Source organism: Parus major, chromosome 3, assembly GCF_001522545.3.
Source record: "Parus major isolate Abel chromosome 3, Parus_major1.1, whole genome shotgun sequence".
Taxonomy (NCBI): Eukaryota; Metazoa; Chordata; class Aves; order Passeriformes; family Paridae; genus Parus; species Parus major.
The window spans coordinates 36,199,024-36,219,883 of NC_031770.1; the positions used below are offsets into that span (position 1 = coordinate 36,199,024).

General features: G+C 39.1%; 1 protein-coding gene across 8 annotated transcripts in view; it reads left to right on the forward strand.

The window, feature by feature from the left end:
• Positions 1-20,860, forward strand: part of LTBP1 (latent transforming growth factor beta binding protein 1) — a 186,577-nt gene that overhangs the window by 130,074 nt on the left and 35,643 nt on the right. For all 8 annotated transcript variants that reach the window (XM_015621750.3, XM_015621752.3, XM_015621751.3 and 5 more), the window contains 6 exons: positions 210-329; positions 4,457-4,579; positions 6,615-6,737; positions 12,000-12,122; positions 14,028-14,153; positions 20,564-20,689. In XM_015621750.3, coding sequence (XP_015477236.1) covers positions 210-329; positions 4,457-4,579; positions 6,615-6,737; positions 12,000-12,122; positions 14,028-14,153; positions 20,564-20,689 — 741 coding nt within the window. The remainder of the gene's footprint in view (positions 1-209; positions 330-4,456; positions 4,580-6,614; positions 6,738-11,999; positions 12,123-14,027; positions 14,154-20,563; positions 20,690-20,860) is intronic.

Sequence of the window (20,860 nt, forward strand, 5' to 3'; positions counted from 1 at the left end):
CATGTATTATGAGCTACTATATTTCTCAGAGATGCCCTGTTGCTGGTACAAGTCTGTATGAGCTTATTCTTTCCTGTGTCTCTAGCAGATAAAATAGGCAACTCTTTAAGTGCTTTAGTATCACAGGAGGAGAGGCAGAGTAACCAGATTATTGTTCCGTGTTCTTTTACAGCTTTGACCAGTATTTCCTTTTATCTTCTCTTTTTAAGATATCGATGAGTGCTTGACTCCCACTACCTGTCCAGATGCACAGTGCCTTAATGCTCCTGGCTCTTACCAGTGCATTCCTTGCAGAGTGGGGTTCAGAGGCTGGAATGGACAGTGTCACGGTATGTTTAGTACTCTTTGTCCCTCGGTTTGTTGTTCTTGTTATGAAGTTCTGTATTTCATATTCAATCAGTGTTACAATCTGATGACAGCACTGTGCCCTGAGTCCCCATTTCATTCAAGAATTACTGCAAATAGGAGACTTTTGAAATATTGTGTATTTTTGAAATAGGAGATTTTTGAAATTACTTTATGTTCTCAGGCACAGTATGTTAGAGGAAAACTTGTTTTACTCTAGGTAAGTGAGCACTGAATCTGAACTACAGATGATACAAACTACAAATCGAAAGTCTTGAAACTTGTAATAGAAAACACAGAACAGAAAGGGGATGTATTGTCAGTGAAATACTAGTAGGCTGTTGTTTGGAAATGGAAAGACAAGTGAGTGTTAATACATCAGTGTGACTCACATTTTTCAATAGAATATGGGACTTTGCTCACAGAGCATATTAGTAAAACTCCTTAATTATCTGTACTTCTAGCAAAACATTAGCATATCTTGTCTGACTTCAAGTTAGGGGTTTAGGACAGATTTCTCACATTTTACTTCTGTTGATTTGTTTACAAATGTTAGATTAATTTCTTTTTTTCAAAATCAGTTTTGGCTATTTGAAATAGAGGTAAGAAAGAGAAAATCCATTGTGCAAAAAGAAATAATCTTTTGCAGTGTTGAGGGCCACTTTTTGGGACACTACCAGAAGCTTAAATTTCGCATCAGTTGTGAAGGTTCTGTTGTGAATATTCCTGCCCACTCCATGTAAGACATGCCCTATAATTTTTGATTGTTGGAATAACCATGTTACCTAAGCAGGTGTACAATGACCTACATAGAGGGGGTTTTTGCATTACTGTTATGGGGCAGATTGTCAGTGTACTTCCATGGCTTATTTTGTAATGGCTCCCAGTTCTGTGATTTGGTTCAGTTCACAAAGCAGTCCAAGAGCAGTGTCTGGCTGCAAGGCTCTGGTGGCTGGGATCTGCTGTGCTCCAGCTGCAAATGTGGTGCTGATCTATGGATCAAGATTAGAGCCAAGTTGCACTGAAGCAATGGTGTGGCTGTCAGAACCTCACCGCCAGTGTTGCTGTGCAGATTACACCACTTTCAATTATCCTATTTTCTGAAGAGGTCATATTGTCTTAACAGATCTGTCATGTTATAGCCGCAGATTTGGTCTTGTCATTTGACTTACTGTGGAGGAATGTATTTCTCAGGTAATTTCATGGACTTTAATGGAGTTGTAACAAGCTACAAAATGTTTACAACAAATTAATGGGTTTGATCTTTGTTTCGTTCCTTCCCACCTACCTGGGTTCCTGGTGCCTTTGCAAAGAATGTGGTATATGTACTCTGTTAGAACTCTCTTATTAAACTACTTAATTCTTTTTTTTTTTTTTTTTTGCAAAATGTTGGCTTATTTTTCCTTCTTCCCCAATATTAAGCTTTATTTCTGTACCTATTTATGAAGATAGCCTGGTTGAAAGTTCCCTGCCATAACTTTCAGTAGTTTCATTCTTGCTAACCAGGTTAGTAGGAGGGAAATGAGAGAAGTCAGTGCTTTGCTCAGAACTAAGTCATGTAAGGAATATATCTTGGTTTAAAGTGATGATTTTTTTCCTTGTATTGCTGCATGTAGCTTCCCTTTTTTCCTTTGTTTTATGAAATGTTCTAAGCCTAGACATTCTTATTCACTTCATTAGTGATGTGATCAGTCCATTTTTTGTTTATCCTAGACTTACATCATGTTGGAAAGGAGCCATACATATTTTAGAAAATGTAATGCAGACAATTTTTTTTAGATCTGTAGTTCTGCAATATGGCACCGTTTAGATACACCAAAAAGGAAAATATTTCTCATTATCTGTGAAGGGTATTTAAATCCATTGTTCCAAAAATACATTTGTTTTTCCTGTTAGTTTAGATAGTTTGGATAATTGCAGCTCTTCTGGTTTTCCATAGTGCTGTTTTCAGGGTTTTTTACCTCAGTCCTTTCCTCTGCCTGCACTTTATGCTGTTGAAAATCTAGTGTAACAATCCTACAGATAGATCTTTGATGTCATTTATATTGTAATCTTCCAGGATTTAAAGCCAGGAACACAGCCACTTCTATTTCATTAAACCAAGTCTATCAGTTCACTTCAAACTTGGGTAGACTACATTTAATTAGAGTTTGGGTGGAAATGTTCAGTTTGGGGAATGTTGAAAGAAATGGAAAAGGACACCTGCACAGCCAGCCTCCTCATCGTCTTGAAATCGCCACTGTTCCAGGTCCCTCTGTGCTTTTGTGTTGTACAGGGACTATGTGAAATAATTAATTGTTTTTTAAGTTTACTTTCAACCACTTTAATTTTTATTCCATTTTTCTCTCTGCACATTTTCATATTCAAATAAAGTCATATATCATGATGTATCTAGAGCACACTTCTGTGTATTGATGAGCAAATTTAAAAAATAGGTTGACAAAACTTTCTAGGTCACTTCATCCTCCTGGTTATCACTGGGGTGGATTTTGAAGCTGCATGGTTAACTATCAATACCTGTTGCTAAGTTAAAACTTGTACAGTTTTAAGGATCCCGTTAGAAGATACCAAAACTAGCAGAGGTAAGCAGAGTTAATCCAAATACCTCTAGCCCTACTGTAGGGAGCACCAGTAGATTCAGTTGTAACTCTGGATTTCATCTCAGAAGATTTAAGTTCTGTTCCTGGTTTTTCTGCTGGCTTTGTGAGGAAGTTTCTTGATCTTTGAGTCCCATCCAAAAATCAGAAATAGTATTCCAGATATCTCAGCTGGGAGATGAAGGTGAATCTCTAAGAAGCTGTTTTGTTGTTCATTTGGAAATTTGTGTACTTGAAATGGGTTCTCTGTGTTTGAATAGATCCCTTCAATTAGAGCATTGATCATGTACACTGAGAGCAAAGATTGTGTTTTGTAGAGCAAGCACATTTTGCAACAGTAGTGAGCTGGGAAATAAGCCTTGGAGAAGGGAATAAGTAGTAACACTCCTGAATGCCATCGCACAGCACCTGTGGATTTGTGCTGTCATCTCTCCGAGGATGTCACGGCTTCTCCTTGGCCGGGCTGCAGCAGGACATCTATTTACAGAGCTAGAGGCTGAAGTGGGGAGCTGAGAGTTGTAGGTCATTGGGAATATGGATGGTAATAGTGATTTCATTTGTGTCTGGGGGAATATGGGCTTTGTCAAAGGCAGGTGGTACAGGAGCTTGCAAAGAGCCATGTGAGGAGAATAGTTACTGCGCGTATTCGCAATAGCTAATAAGGGTTATGATGATGATTTAAAGATGTCTGTTCTTCCAGCTCTCCCTGTGCTACAGCTGCCTAAACGGCTCAAGTGCCTCAAATAATTAGCAGTTTTTTATGCTGATGGGTTTTGTGTGCTTTGTGGTGGCAAAAGACAGGATAATTGGGAGTAATATGATTTCTGGCACATAAAAACAAACAAAGGGTAGTTCTTTTCCTGCAATGGTGAAGTTAAAAAAAATACAGCTTTCTTCCATAAAACAGAAACATGCTGATACTGCAACGCCAAAATAAAGAAATAAAATTTAAAAATGAAACTTGTTTTTTTTTTCTAAAGTGAAAACCAGTTCTAGAAGAAAGCTAGTAACTGTTATTTTATAATACAGAAATAATTCTGTCTGGATTTATAGCAAAATATGCTTCTTATTGTATTTTTATCTTTTCTTTTTGCTTTGTTGATTTATACAAATTGCATTCAAAATAAATTCTTGAAAATTAATGTTAAGTAGCAACACACCAATTTTCATGTTGGCTAAAGAAAGTGGCCCATCTAATTAATGCCTTTCTTTCAGAGAAGGATGAAAGTAGGTGTCCGTGGGATAGCTTATAGAAAAAAAAGCTGCTTTTGAGTCCTTCTAAAGAAAGGACAGTGTGTGACTAGGAAGAGAGATTTTGCATAATGCAGTGGAGTTCCTTGACGAGTATGTAGAGTAGCCTTAGAAAGGGACCTGCATGAAGTGCTGAAATCCCATTAAAATAAATTCCTCAGGAATAATAACCATGCTTATGATGTAATTTGAATATATTCCCAAGCCTAACTGAAAGGTGATTGTTCCACAGTTAATTTTTTGCACTTTCTTTCTATTCACAGATATAAATGAATGTCAGTATGGCAATCACTGTACAAATGGACGTTGTGAAAATACAGAGGGATCTTTCAGGTGTATTTGTGCCCAAGGATTCAAACTCTCTGCATCAAAGGATCAGTGTGAAGGTAAGAAAGAATATGATTAAAATTCATACAGTTGCACTTACCTTTTTTTTTGCATTTTGCTTTTAAATGTACAACACTGATGGTAAAACCCCAAAAATGTAAGAATGTGTATTTCCATTTTATGGCTTCTATGATCACACTGTAAATTTTGACATGTGTTATAAAACCAATCAAGAACATGTAGTAATGTGTATATTGCTAAACTGGAATTTTTGCAAAATCCTTGGCATTTTGGAGGTTTAAGGACAGTGGCTTTTGCTTTGCTTTTCTTTCTGTCTTTTCATTTCTACCATGTGGGTGAGTGGAATCAAAAAAAACCTAGTCTGCTCCTCTTTGGAACCCAGCAGTGTTTGTTACCACTGAGCAGTTAACCCTGCCTGTGCTGGTGTCTCTGTATTCCCAGCATTACACTGAGAGAGAGCGAGAGAGCTCGGTGTCATAGTTCTAGGAACAGTACCTGCACCTCCAAAGTGTCAGTTTCCACATTTCTTCCGTATCTAAAATTCCCATCAGGACTGCTCCAGTGGAACAAAATTAGGCCTGAAGTTAGAGTGAAGTAGTCTAAGGGAGAATCTAGGGCATGTACAGGAGGTATGAATATTCCTCTTCTTAACTAGAGGGTACTTGAAACTTTTCCCTAATGGTGAAAATCTGAGGCAGTGTCTTCAGGCTGTGGCAGTGCACAGAAACCTACATGTTTCTTGTCAGATGTTGGATTTCCTTCTTTTTCCTTTCCCTCAGCCTTCCCTAAGTGTCTCCGTACAGCACCAAACACTTTCAGACTTCTGAGTGCTAAAAATAATACAGTAAAACTAAACGATCGTTCATATAAATTTGTCAGAAAGGTTGAAACAAAACATTAGTGTAAGTTAAGTGTCTTGAGTGAGTTAAATGTTCTGTTCAGGACACACAGCAGACTGATCTTGGGGAAAATATGTAGACAAAATTTGACTGCTTCCTCTGAGTCTTTCATGGAAAAGAGCCCTTGCCAAACTGAGCTGGCATGTGCAGACTGTTCTTCTTAAAGTGCACCCTTTTAAAGTAAAGACCCGTACACATGCCCAGCTGCTTCATGGAGCCCCACAGATTTCAGTGATCCTTAAATTCTAAACTTCTGTGGTTGCAAGGAACCATTACTTAAGAGGTCAGACTGTACAGCCATAACACAGACCTGAAAAACCTCATTGAGTAACATTCTCCTGTTTGAATTGAAGTATATTTCCAGAAGGACATTCAGCTGTGCCAAAATACTAGAACTGACCAAGAACTCACCGTGTCAATTTAGCCACTGCTTCTTAATGAATATTTTACAAATAACAGAGGGAAAATAGGCTTCCTAGCTCAAACAAGGCATGTGCTATGTTCTGAATTCAAAGTATCAGTCCCCTCCAATACTTTCCTTTTCCATAGGAAAATTTAAGTTTGATGTTCAAATCCAGCTGTTAGCTCAGGGTGACCCCAGTTTATGAGAACTGAAGCACAGAGGGATTAGCAGTGTTGTGGAAGCAAAGAGACATCTCCACACAGTTACATGATTAATACTGTTACAAGGCAAGAATTTCAAGGAGCCTTAACATACAGTTTAATAGGGGATTAGCCTGTCAGTGTTCATCTGAAAACCACACCCTGTTAAAAGGTGGTGATCCTGCTGGAAAGTATTTTGTGGGTTTTGCTGACTCACTGGAGCGGCTGACTTGTTACCTCTGCCAGATATAACAGAAACAAAAGCAACTCTCAGGCAGCATGTGTGTGTATTTGTGAGTCTGTGTGTACCCAATTATGCATTAAGGGATAAATTGACATTACAAGAGAGAATGTTGGGCACAGTCATCTCAAGGAAAACATGCAGTCTGCAGTTTCATATAATTTTCTGCATTACATTGACTGTCTGTATTTAATAAATACCAACAAGTTAAGCCATACTGGATGTTTGACACTGTGCTTTGCTGTTTTGCTCAGACTTGGTCTTTGTACCATTTGATGAGTAATTGGTATTTTCAGATGTGTAACAGTTTCACTGTCTCTGCTGCTGCAGATATTAATGAATGCCAGCAGCGATCAGTCTGTACGAATGGACGCTGCAGGAACACAGAAGGATCCTTCAGATGTATCTGTAGCCAAGGCTACTCATTATCACCTACTGGAGATCAGTGTGAAGGTAAGCTTAGGGGCTGAAGCTACTGACTAATTTTTTTCAATAAGATCTCAAGTGTTTCAGCTGTAGGCATGAACTCTTTTAAGAATAGAGTAGAAATACATGTTGCCTCTCTTTCTTTCTCTACACTGCTAACCATTCGTTCCCACCAACACAGCCACATATTTAATGGATTCTTAGAAATAGTCCCCGTCATCTTTCCACATACAAAAAACCAGGACATGAGTTTCCAACAGTAAGATTGGAAGACCGGTTGACATTATTACCGAAAACAAGTCAGCCTTTCCAAACCTTGTTGTCTAGGTTCTGACACAGAGGCTCTGTATTACAAAAGCTTCTGCCAGCATATGCTATTCTCATGGGGGCCTTCTAGTTAAAACTTCTTCTCCAGCTGCTTTTGGGAGCCTGCAGCCAGCCACCACAATCACACATGTGCACTGGCAAGAAAAAGTATTTAGCAGATGACAAGTTCCAGCAGGATCTACTGGAGCTCACAGCTTGCACTGTCTCAAAAGGCAGTCTACATACTGAGCTTGTAAAAACAAAAGTAAGAAGTGAAAGATGTACAATATATGTAGCGAGAAATGCTGTGTTATAGAAAAAAAACCCATTCTCTTATCGCTCAAGTAAAACAATTTAATTGTCCAGTAATTGGAAAGCTGATACTTTTTTCTAATGAAGCATTTCAAAGTTACTGCCTTTTCTCTGTTGTTTGCTGTCTGATGTGGTACATCTGATGCATTACTCATGGTCACCTTAAGAATGTAAGATCACTTACTAGCGAGATCCAGGAAGGATTCTACTTCAATTTCTTGCTTATCTCACACTAGCAAGGAGAAGTAGCTCTCACTTAAGGTCTCATTGTACATGTGGCATTAGTTCACAAAAGCTTTTCAGTCTCTGGTGTGCTTTCTGTAACTGCTGATACCTTGCAAGATACAGCTTCTTGCTGCTGTTCTACTGAGTAGTGTTCTGCTGCTAGGTTATCCTCTACACAGCACTTGGAAGGCAGTCCTCACCTTCTCCCTCACAGCACTAGGTCAGGAATCCTCCTCTTTAAGTGATGCAGGCAGAAGAGCAGTTCCCCTGGGCCAGCCAAGTGCTGTTTTCTCAAGACAAATTTGTAACAGACTTTATCATAAGTGATTATACTGGATTGTCCACATTCAATGAGTGACAGCATCTCTTGAAGGTCTCATCAACCAAGAATAAGGATATCTTATAAAATCTCCTCAGTCCACTGATACTCTTTGTTCCTGAGCTATTTGGAGAATATGTTCATAGAAGAACTTACCACAATCTTCTCATCATTTGTGCTGAGTATCAGCATCTCTTGCATCAGCTTCAAGAAATGTGGGCTGATGATGCAATGCACTAGAAATTTGTGTCAAAGAATTTTGCTCTCATCTGGCTTCAAGATCTTCATGAAGTGCAGCAGATGTAGAGATACTCTGTCAAGAATCAAAGAAAAATGTGGTGCAATGGATCACAGGTCCTTCCTGCCTCCCAAAGACAGAACAGATAATATGGTATCATTCCTGACTACTACTCATCCAACTTGCTCTGAGGAGACTTCAGATGAGATTTCAAACTTCTCTTCAGACTGCTTTGGTGCATTTCATAAAGCCCAAGAAGTCATGGTAGCTGTTGCAGCTCTCCATTACCTGGCCTGTCAGGATAGGTCCATGCTTTATCTTCAGCTCTTTCTTGATCCTACTCAAAGACAGTTTTCAAGACAAAATTGTTTCAGACACTTTCAAGGCAAAAGAAGAGGGATTGAATCAAATAAGGAAAAAGGATAAAACTATTCCTTTAACCCAGGATCTTTGTCTCATTTAAAGGTCTGCAACCAAATTTACAGCTTCTCCACCCAGTGACAAAGTGGTTAATTTCTGTAGCCACAGCTTTTTCGCTGAAGACTTCTGTAAATATTGCAAGGCCTGCACAAAATAATTAATCTATTCAAGTGGAAGAAGTTCTTCTGTGCTTTCTTTATATCCCTTCAAAATTTTCTGATGTACAGGATATTATAGACTGCTTTGTGCACCTTGGAAACTAAAGAGAAAATCATCTGAAGAGGACATTCAGTGTTTCTCCACAAAATGGCCTCTGATTTTTGGATTAGCCTATTTACCTGAATGTTTTCTGACACTTCACAGAGAAAGCAGGAAAGGGATGACAAAAACTGTCAGCATAGCACAGCACAATTGTCTGGAAAGAACAAAGTGGTTCAAAGTTTGTCCAGTTTCTCAAAGAGCCAGATATGGGCATTTGTCACATCAGAGGATACCCAAAAAATGGATGATGCTGTAAAACAAATGTGATTAGGAAACCACTTGCAAGAAATGTGTCTGTTTAATTAGGTTTTCTTCTGGTGCAGACGTTTTTCTTAAAGTTGTTGCATGCAGGAAACAGTGGGTTTGATCATTATAACTTCTGCAACTTCTAGGGGCATTGCAGGATTCAGCAGAATTAGGCTGTGCTCATTTTCAGCTGTGCTTTTTGCATCTCCCTGGCTGAAGTTTTTGTCTGGAAGCCCTTGTGCAGTGTTTTACTTGTTTAAGAATAAAAGTTATTTGCAAATAACTTGTATACATCAATGTATACAAGTATACATGCAGTATGTCTTCCAGATACACACCCAGATGCATGTCTACCTTCTGCCTTAGCCTGTCATTCAGCATCTTGTTCTTGAGATGAAGTGACATTGAGACTTTCTGCTCATTGTTGCCCTGAATAAGAGGGAACAGGAAGTGTGAGGGCACCTGTGTGAGTCCTTGTTTTAACCAACAGGGAGTGGGAATACGCGCTGGCAGGACTTACATGCACACTGTACATCTCAAAGAACCTGGGTTACTGGAGGAAAGTCTGAAGCATAAGTCTCCAGTGTTCTCCTAGAGCTTTCAGGGATTTTGCTAGCCAAAATGTTCAAGACGTGCATATGTAAATGGTGGTAAAAAGCATTGAATGTTTCAAGCATGAGTCACTGACTACTATTTTTCTGGGGATTCTCATGCAGCACTCATAGGGTCTATGAAGAGTTGCATCAGGGAAAGGGAGGTTTGAATCCTATATCGAAAATAATGCATTTTGACTGAATTTGGCAGAAGACACCTTCTTGTTGTGAGACTTGGCATTAACTTAGCACAAGGGAGTCATTAATTTTTCTCATGCTCTAGTCAAAATTAATTGCTTTTTAAATAAGCCACAATTTATTTTGCAGTTTAAAATGGTTATAAAACATGTGGTTATCTAAAGGTCACAACTTTGTCAACATTAAGTGCAGTTTTATCTTCAATAACATTCATTTGTGAAAGAAAGCTATCCCTATTTTTTACTTTTATTAAATAGATTAAATCCCAAGGAGAATTACATAGTATGGGGCTTTCCAAAGATAAATGTAGAAATCAGGTCATGTCTTCTTTTTAATTACAATTGTTATTAATTCTTGCAGTACTGGAAAAAGTTACAGTTCTAATCAGCTAAAATCCATACTTATGAAATCAGAGTAATCAAAGGTACTGGGAAAAGTCTTTGATGACTGTTTTTGAAAGGAAGCTAACTACATTATCAAAGCAATACACTGGGTTCATTATTAGGTAGGGCTCTGTGGAGACTGAGGGAAGTTGCTTATGAGACAGTTTTTTTATTTGAATCTCACTTTCTGTTTGCTTTTGAAACTTAGAGGCACAAGTACTAAATGCCTTGTGATCTTTAGCTGTAGTGAAACCAAAACTGTATAATATCATGGGAATGTCAGCACTTGCTGGCTTAATCCTGTACCCTCAGTAGCTGTACTCTATTTCCTCCGCTGGGCTGCCTTTAAGCCCTTCGAAAGACAACAGGAAGAAAAGACTTCACATGGAGCATTGTCTATGCCAGTGTCCTATTCTTGAAATATTTGATTACCTTGTGTGTAGTTTGTATCCTGGAAGTTTCCCTGCTGTGTGTCAGACATTTATCCCATAGATATCAAGACACTAGGGCAGGGTGTACAGGCCTGAGGCTTGATCCTGAACTTGGTGTTTAGGCAGCTGGGAAACAAGATCCTGTGTACCTGGACTCTGGAGCTGGGTTTGTGGCTGGGGTGCAGCACAGTGCAGAAGCTGCCATTCAGCTTCATGACCCAGCTGCTAAAAGCCTGTGGAATGGCTGTATTGCATCTCATGAACTGCATAAAAAGCCGCCTGTCAAGATGAAAAACGAGGGATGGGACCACCATGCTATTTGAGATGGTTTATTACTCAAATAGACAGATAAAATATCGGTCTCAAAGGCGTGAGATTTAGAGAGGAGCAACAAGTCAGCCATAGCTCAAGGCAGTCACGGTTTTCTTCTTCACACAGCAATATATAACATTTTGGTCCAATAGACAGTTGACACAAAACTTGTTTCTACTTAATAACCTCTCACCTTTGCTTAATTTTGCTGCACTGCATCTGTCTGTTGGCCAATAAGCTGACAGGTCATGTACTCATACTCACACCTCTTGTATAGCTTCTAGATCCCTAGCCTACTCTATAAGTCACATTATTACAGCCCAAACCTCACACTATTTTACCTAATATAATTTCTTACTTACTCAAGACATATTCTTATAACTATAGGAACATAAGTTTATAATTTTTCTACTTAATGTTTGTGTACCTTTATCACTGCATTAGCCCAAGCTCTTTCCAAGGCTGCAGATTGAACCCTTCAGCATCTGTGGAATTTTCCATTTTTCCACTTCCCACAGCCACCCATTAGCACACCACAGTGTGGTCCCTGTCCTAGGAGCCTCCTGCCCTCGTGGCTGTTGGGTGAGAAGTCTCCCCAGGCACTTCCTGTCTGGTGTGACACACCACCTATGCTTGGGCTCGCCTGCTCTCAGGGGGGATGCCTGAGTCAGGTCACTTCCAGCTCAGGGATTTCTGTGTGGTGGTTTAAACATGTCCTAAGACGACTATTTTAAATTTGCATTAGTAGATAATTTTTGTGCAGCTGCTTGGATTTCTTTTTAACTTCGTTACTGGTATGATGTGCTTTTGTAGAGATGCAGATGGCACATGAGTCACATTTGCTAGGAATAAATCACATGCAAACTCAAATTTCAAAGCCTTCTAGAAATATGAGAAGTTTGATGACAGGATGAAAGGAGAATAACCAAGAGTCCTAAAGCTTGATTTCCATGTATGCACACAGTTGCTTCAAGTTATGTTGAAACTATTAAAAGTTTCATCAGTTTTGACATCATCTAATAATTTGCTTGCCTTTTTATTTCAGATGTTGATGAATGCCTTCAAGACAGCAATGTTTGCCTAAGAGGAAGCTGCATAAATACTGAAGGGTCGTACAAATGCACTTGTCCAGATGGTTTCCAGCAGATAGCGAATAGGGGATGTCAAGGTATGAGACGGGTGTAAAAAATACCTGGATCATTATTATAAATGTATGGGTTTGCAAGTGTAACTTCTGGCAGTCACAGATCATGCTAAGGAAGAGAAACTAATTTATCATTTGTAGTACTTTCTTACTCTCCTTACTTTCTATCCTCATTCATTCTATTCTCTCTGTAAATATGTACTGAGAAATTATTTCAAGAGGCTGAAGTCTCAGCCTTCATAACCTGAAAGAGAGGAGAGACACAGCACTGCTTTTTTCCCAAATCCTGAAAACATTTATTTTGACAGAACATTCTATGTGTTGTGAGTCAGAGATGTAACAAGAGTGGCATTGTTAGCATCAAGTCACATTAGATATCACCTCTATAAAATGTTTGCAGTACTTTTGTGGAGGAGGGGTGGGGAGGAAGGGAATGTTTTATCTGAGACTGAGTCAGCATTGCCAAACCCAGGAAAACACGTCCCAGGTTTTAGTTCTGAACAGTCCTATCATTATGTTGGCACAGCACCCAGGCATGCCTCATCACTTTTGCCCACTTTTGTGTGAGACAGAAACCACGGTATTAGAGCTGGAAAGTGATAACATGTTCATGTTCTAAATGGCTGAAGGACCAGAGCACTGGGCTTTGCTTTGGCTGCTCTCTTACGCACAGTTTAGACTTGAGCTGAGAAACAGGATTCCAGCTCATCCACATTGAAGATCTTCTGCAATAAACACTAAATTCCCTGTGAAAGTTCTGAGTATTCTATGTGACTACTTTCTAATTCCAAAAATGGTGCATTCAGCATACAGAAGTGCTGTATTAGACCATGCTTTAGCAGATAAAAGAGAATTGACCACAAGCTGAAATCAATGGCAGCTTTGATACCCCTCTGTTCACTTCACTTTGCCATCTAAAGTAGTAGATACATGCGTCATATTTTATATTGATAAATGTAACAAAACTGAAAGCACTTATGAGCCAACCAAGGGACAGACAGTGTAGACAGAGAGCTATTGAATTAAACTGGCAAATTTATCACAGTAAAGTGCTGGCTACTTTGATACATTCTGGATGGCTGTAAGCAACAAAAGGTACAGTTAAGAATGAGAAATCCTAGGGTTTGGATAAGGGATGAATAAGCTTCATGGGTAAGTTTTATTTGTAAATTTGTGTTTGATCTCAACATGGTATGCTGAATGCTTCTTAATAGTTTTTGGAAAAGCAAAAAATACAAAAGTACAATTACAGCGTGAATGGTAATTGGTATGAAAGTGGTAGCATCTTAATGAAAGAATGAAGTCCTGAAGTTCTGAGGGTAGATTTGGTTGCTAACATGAGACATGAGTCCAAAGGAAATACTTCTTTTTCAGATTCACAGGTATGATAAATGCTTTCCAAGCTTATAATAGAACCCAACAAAAGAGAGATGATGATGATAAGCTCTTGCATAGCCGCCTTTTGGGATCATTCCCACTCCCCATCAGCAAAAAAAGAGCATTTGGTTTTAATTATATAAAATCAGCCTTCTGGGAAAGATGGAGCTCCAAACCTGCTAGTAGCATGTGGAGTCAGATGCCCAAGTTGACCAGTGTACAGCCATCAAAAAGCAGTGCGATGGAGCTGAGAATTCCTGTAACACAGAAGAAATGCTGGCTAGGATGGCACTTATGCTGATATCCGACAAGTCACTCTCTGCTCATCCTCCTCACTGAGTGACATAGCAAGAGTATGATGCAGCAGAACATAATGACATCTATACAGAGTTTAGGAATGATCCCAGGAGATTTGGTTACTCTGGAAGATGAGCCGTTCACACAGATATTCACATAGCCAGTGGAAATGGAAGCTGCTTTTAAGATTAATTTAATTTAGGCTTAATATTAAGGCTATGATTTGGAAAGATCTTAATGTGTCTGTGCTTTCAGATATCAATGAATGTGAGAGATCTGACCTCTGTTCACCGCACGGAGAGTGTCTAAACACGGATGGCTCCTACCAGTGCATATGTGAGCGGGGCTTTTCTGTGTCTGCAGATGGCCAAACATGCGAAGGTGAGTTATAATAATCCATTCCAACTGATTTGCTGTTTTTAGGAGGGTGAGAAAAGTAGTCAGTCAGTCACTACTAACTCTAAAATCTGCCACTGAAGGCCCCTTTGTTCTTTTTTTCATAAATAAATGATTTGCAAAATATGTTTGGAACTCAGGGTTCTGATAAGTTTCTGTGGGTAGGACACACATGAATATTTAGGATTATCTAATTTGAAACTTAAGTGCATTATCAGTAGTTCTGAGCTACCTGAATGTTGTCATTGGTGTGTGGAAGACAACAGAACCATGCTTGTCCAAACCTTTATTTAAAATATACAAATTAAGCAACAGAACAGTAACTCCAGTGAGAAGTTGCAGTGAAATCCAGTAGTTCTATTGTAGAACTTCAGGTATTTTGAAATGGCAGAAATGAAGTAAATAGCAGTAATTAGATCTTTATAGAAGCATCAACCTGGAGCCTGGAATTTAGGGTACCTAGGTTTTTTATGTTGCTATATCATGAGAATATATCCTGTTGCTAATGGTATACACATATTTGCCAGTGATGCTGCTCTCCTGCACTGAATTTAATACAGGACACTTGTGCTTAGCGATACCAAGAAGGTCTGTGGCTTTGTGAAGTCAGTGATGCTGATAGAAAATGAACACTCTAATTCTTAATTAGATTAAAAATGGCTATTGTTACGGTTGAGAGGAATGTTTGAGACAATAAGGCTTGTGGGAAAAGTTCAGAAGGGGAAAAAATTGTATGGTAGTATTTCAGCAGGGTGCATATCGAGGAGAAGCACTGAACAGATGATAGCTTAGTGTTAGAACCAATGGGGAGTGGATCTTAAGCACCCAAGAAGTAAGCAACTGTTCTCTCTCCCAAATTACATCCAGTAAATCCATATGTGATTGGTTTTCACAGGCCAATTCTTCTCATAGTTCACTTAGGGATAGTGAAAACATTTGTCCTTTGGTGGATGAGGTACACTGAAACTTGTGTCTGGTTGGTGCATCTCTCTGCTTACAGCAGAGAAAAACGAGTGTTACAGCTCTTTTACTGAAGCTGGCATATAATCTGCCATATATTTAGTAATGTGATCTCTCATGAAATGAAATACAGTGCTGGCAGGAACACTGTTATGCTTGATGTCAGGGAGTAAGTGCTGTATATTTAGATACAGCATAACATCAAACACACCATTTGTATTTTAATTATTATTGATAATTATAAAAAGTTATAGAGTGTTTTTAGTGCTTTTTTTCATCTCTAAACATTTACTTCATTTTGTAATCATGGCATAAGTTGAAAGAAATATTCTCTTACTGCCAAGACAAAAGCCTGGTCAAGTAGGCTAGAGAGAATGAATCTGAGGAACTCCACTGATTCATGGAGGTATTTTATGATTTGAAGTAATAGGGGATAATTCCAAAGCATGTTCATGGACTCTTTTCATCAGCACCTATAGATTTCAATGTTCAGGAAGGATATGGCCATATATCTTCAAGTGCTCTACAAGAAAAAAGTAGTAGCAGGTGTTTTGCCTCACTGTTGAGCATAGCTATAAAAGAGAAAAAAAAGAGTGGCCAGAGAAGAATACAGCCTTCTTTTTGTAGAAGCCAAACACTCCATTTGAAAATGAAGCTAGGAGAAAACCTATTTGATTTCACCTTGTGAAATCAAACTCCCAGAAACTAAAAAAAGCACAACTGAAAAGGAACACAACTTGGGGAAAAAAAAAATCCAAAGTCATTGGCATCTACTGTTAAGAGATGTACCAGAAACAATGAGCTCCTCTGCACCTCTGACATTTAATAAAATAGCACCATTTCCAGGGAAAGGTTACTATCATATATGATGAAGTAATACGAAGTTAATCTCCATTAGAACAAAAAAGCCAAACTTCTACTAAATCGAAAAAGATGAAGTCACAAGATCTTGTTTCCAGGACTGTGACTAGTTTTGGAACTTTTTAATGAAGAATAAAACAAGTACAAAACCAGTTGAGCATGCTTCACAAGTAATTGGTGTTGTGTATGGAATACAGATCAGACTTTATATTCAGCACTTGGAAAAGTATTTTAACAACTTGGCGAAGCAAGGGTACTTCTAGTCTCTGAAGCAGCAGCACTCCTTTTCCACCTCAATTAGTTTCTCCATTCTGTCATTTTAATAAAAACAACTCCAGAGTTTTGAAAAAACTCATTTTAAGGGAGCACTGATGGCATCAGTGTCAATAATTGTAGTGGTGTCAGCTTTGTGCTAAAAGGCCATACGAAACAAAAGGAATATGTGACGTTCCAGGTACTGTGAAAGCATGTGGCTTCCAGCCTCAGGAGCTACTGTTCTTTACACTAAGTGCTTCTGTGAATTTAATTCTCGTTAAGTGAGTGAGAATAACTGTTTATACCATCAGAGAAAGAACCTGAGAAAATTTTCCTGGATTCACACACCTCTCAGTACCTGGAGAGCAGATTTTCCGTATCTCCAGTCTTTTTTGCTATGAGTTTGACTTGGGGTTTTTTTTGAAGTTTGAAACAACAACAGCATAAAATGTTTAAGAACCTCATGTGGTTTAGTTCTGGTATGGAGTTTTTGTGGCCATAGGCCAAAGTAAACTGAACAGCTGTGAAGACTGTGTCTTCTTCCAAGGTGTAGACAAACTTTTGCTGCAGTAGTGACATTCCACTGCAGCCTTGGTCCCAGGCTCAGCACTTTGACTGCACCGGGCTCTCTGAACTGGTGCAGCTCAAGATGCTCCTTAGTTCCTTGCTGAGCTTTCTGGGGTTCATGTAAAGATGGTGTTTTACCCAGCTGGCTGCTAGTCAAATGTGTTGGCAAAATCTCAAGTTAGAGGTACGCTGATGTTTAAGTCAACACCCTGCCTCAAGCACCTCTCCTGTCTCCATGTCCCATCCCATATGTCTCTCAGTGGCTTCTCATTGCTGCAACAGGCAGTCCAAAAACACTTACACATCCCACCAGAGCTCTCCGACCTCTGCATCTTCCTTTTTACGTATGCATGTTATGAGTAGCCCTGGAAGTTTCAGAATCAGAGCTCTTCTTCTCTAATCACTTTGCAGACCTGTCTTAGGAACCAGTTCCTCTTCCAGACATATTGCTATGTAAGTAGATTTCAGTGAGATTTAAATATCATGCCTGAGGTTGCCTTCAACTTGTTCAGGTTGTCAGAAAACAGAAACACAGTGTTGAACTGCACAAAAGTGCGCATGAGTGCACACTTCTTGCCTTTTGATTAAAGCAGGCAGAACTGATTCATGGATTCTAAAATAGGTTGTAATTACAGAGAGCTGCTTTAGTCACTCTTTAGACACAGGATATATTAGTTTCATATTTAGATTTTTCCCCTGACTTTGTTTCCGTGTAGCAAGAGAATTGCCGATTACAAGCCTCACTCTTTATGGGGTGATTAAAGAAACAAATGTCCTTTCCGGCCATAAAAAAGAGTCCTTTGAGTGAACTGTCTAGACAAGGAAAAATATTTGGTGCTTGGACCTTCTCTGTAATATCCCATGCACTGAAAGATGTTCAGACTGTACTTTTTAGAAAAAAACCCCTGTCTTCTGTGGCTGTATTATGTACTGAATTAGACACTTGCTACAATCACAAGTTTTCTTTCTGCGGCTTTTTAGTCAATGACCTTGTTTTACCTGTGAAGAGCCAGCTGCATGAACCATTCCCCTGTTTCTTTAACATTTAGGTTTTAAGTAAAAGGAGTTCTGTAATTTGGGTAATTCTAAAATCTCTAGTTATAGTTTCTTCCATGTAGTTTTTTAACAGTTACTGTCCCGTGGCTCAGGAACTTTTTGTTATTTAACCATAGTTGTTCTCTGAAGACACACTGATACTGTCTGCTGTCTGAAATTCCCAGCTGTCAAACCACCATTGTATACTCATTTTGAATTCCTTTTCTTAACAGAGCTTTCTGATTAAGAGACAGATTTTTTCACTAGGTATGTGAAATTCTGCTGATCACATGAGACTCTTAATATCAGATAGGTTATGCAGTGACAGTGCACAGCAGCAAGAAGGAGGGACCAGAAAAAACACAGCAGTAAAAAAATGTTATTGTCTTCCTCCCAGTAACTCCATATGCATCTACTTATCATCCTGTCCCTGTGGGGACTTGGAAAATGTATAAAAGGTAGTTCTTGACCTTTCGCCTCTTGACAGTCTTTAACAAAGATAAGTTGTTTATTTGCACTGCTGAATTAATTCTACTAGGAAGGGTTTGTGGTAGGTTTCAGTAAGTTCAAGATCCAGAAACATCCAAATTTTTGTATTCAATTCCCTGAGAATAAGCATACTGGCTATTGTATTCTTTGCTAAATACAATAGCCCTTTCTAAAATAAATTCCTTGAATATTTTTCCTTCGTTTAATAAATCAAGATGTAAAGACCATTAAAATCTTTACTACAAAACTTACAACCCAAATGCATTTATCTGCAAGTACTTTTTTTATAATCATCAATTATACTCATATGTCCTAGATTTTGGTGTATTTTGTACATACAGTTTTTGCATGCATTTCGTATGTAGGCTGAAGTTTGTTAACCAATGGATCAGTTCAGTAGGAGAAGTGAGTTTTCCATCACTTAAACATCCTAACATGAAATTACATGCCTTTCTGAGAAAAAGTTAAAATTTCACAGTCTGTTCCATTGCTACAGAAATTGCCAGAGACAAGTTTTTTAATCTTTTTAAGAGGTTCTAGATAGACTCTTCTGGCCTTAAAAGTATACATATGATTCTGTTCAGACCCCACCACAGCACATGGGAAAAGCTGGTTTTGAAGATCCCAAAACCACCACTTCCTGAGGCATGCAAAGTTTGTGTGGATGGATTTGAGCACTTGGGTTGCAAGAGGGCAGCACAAGTGGTCACAGGTGTGGATGGTAATAACATGCTGCTCAAACTTTTATAGCTTGGGGGGCTGTAACCACATGGTTCAAAGACCAAGAAGTCCCTTTTAGCTGAGCATAAAACACAATTTAAAAGTTAAATGGTCCTTGCTTGGTGAGTAGTGTCAGGATAAGAATGCACTGCATCATTGCTGACTTCTCTAGGTTTTTGTTTGACACAGCTGTGAAGAGCTGGAGGAGCAGGCAGGACTACATTTTGAGCCCTACTCTGTCCTTACAGAGAAACACCAGGTGCTGCTCACCTACTTGAGAAGCCTTCTCTTGTGGCACTGCAGGATTCAGTCCCAGCTGTTCTTCAGGGAGTGCCAAAGGCCTCCACTGGGAGTAGAATGATGGTAGGCTCCATCACATGAAGGGCTACCAAAATGTGCAGAATTAATGATAGTAACAAGCACTCAGATAAATCACTTTATCCTCCATTTAAAATGCAATTATCCCTTGAGGAAATGTGTAGAAAAAAAGCATGCAATGGCCCTACTTAACAGAATAATGTGTTTTAGGAAAGAAAAGAAAGGAAACGGGTAATTTCTATGCTTCAGACTGCAGAGTAGTATAGAAGGCAGAAGGTACTAATCCTAGTATCCTAGCAAGTTCACAGTTTCAGCTAGCGTTCTTTCTCCTGAAAAGTGCCTCATGACATCTTTAATGATCACATATTTGGGTTTAGGTCTTACTTTGAGTGGAGATAAAAATAATGCATTTCTAGCACTTGCAGTGCACTCTACAAAAACAAACCACAGTCTGCCACAAGCAGCTCTGCTTCATTATAATGTGATGGGCAGCTGAGTCAAAGAACAGACTTACACATGCAAGTGACTTACTTGTAAGGCCAGCAAACCAAAACTGGAACTACAAATGAAAATGCCAATACAGAAAACATTCCAGCATCAGAATTACTCCGTGTACCTGAGTAAAATGACTTGTATGTGTAGATTTCCAGGACTTAAGGACTTTACAGGCACAGAAGGCTCAGTCCACAGGTATTTGCCATTTACACTATGAAATTGTGATCTGTGCTGAGAGCCATAATGAGATCTGTGCAGCACTTCTGCACAGGGGATGTAGCTATACCCTTGAACTCTTTTTGTAGGCACAGTGAGTTCAGTTTCACTCATGTTGTTGACTCTATAATACTACAACTGGTACAATCTCTAAGTCAGTCAGAGAAACTATTTAAACTATGCCTTAGTCTGTGGTATGTAACATCATGCTGTAGTTAGCAAGTTTGGTGAAACAGATGGGTGGAGGCAGTTGACCATTGCAGACATACTTACTGCAAAACTAACCCTGAAACAATTTCTTAAATTGTCCATGCGCTTACATTAATTTTTGTGTCTTGTCTTCATGTTTCTTCCCAGTGTGTTGAGACATAGCTGCATCTGTTTGCAAAGTGGCCCATGTGTGGGTTTTCTGCACTCTTGGTGAACGTCTGCCTTTGGCTGTCACACCGCCTTTCTGATGTTAAAATTCTTCCTTGCAGATGTGGATGAGTGTGCGAACGGCACGGTGTGCGGCAGTCACGGGTTCTGTGAAAACATGGATGGCTCCTACCGCTGCCTCTGTTACCAAGGGTACCAGGACACACAGGATGGGCAAGGGTGTACAGGTGGGTTCATAGGTGCCAGTAGTCACTGCTGCGAAGTTCAAAGGAGCAAAACCAGCATTCCAACAAAGCGCATTTCACGTTTTTGTTTTCTGTCTTTTTATTAAAGTTATGCCACTTACTAGCAAAATAGTAAGTGAGCTCTTCTTTACTCACTGAACTTCGTGCCAGATG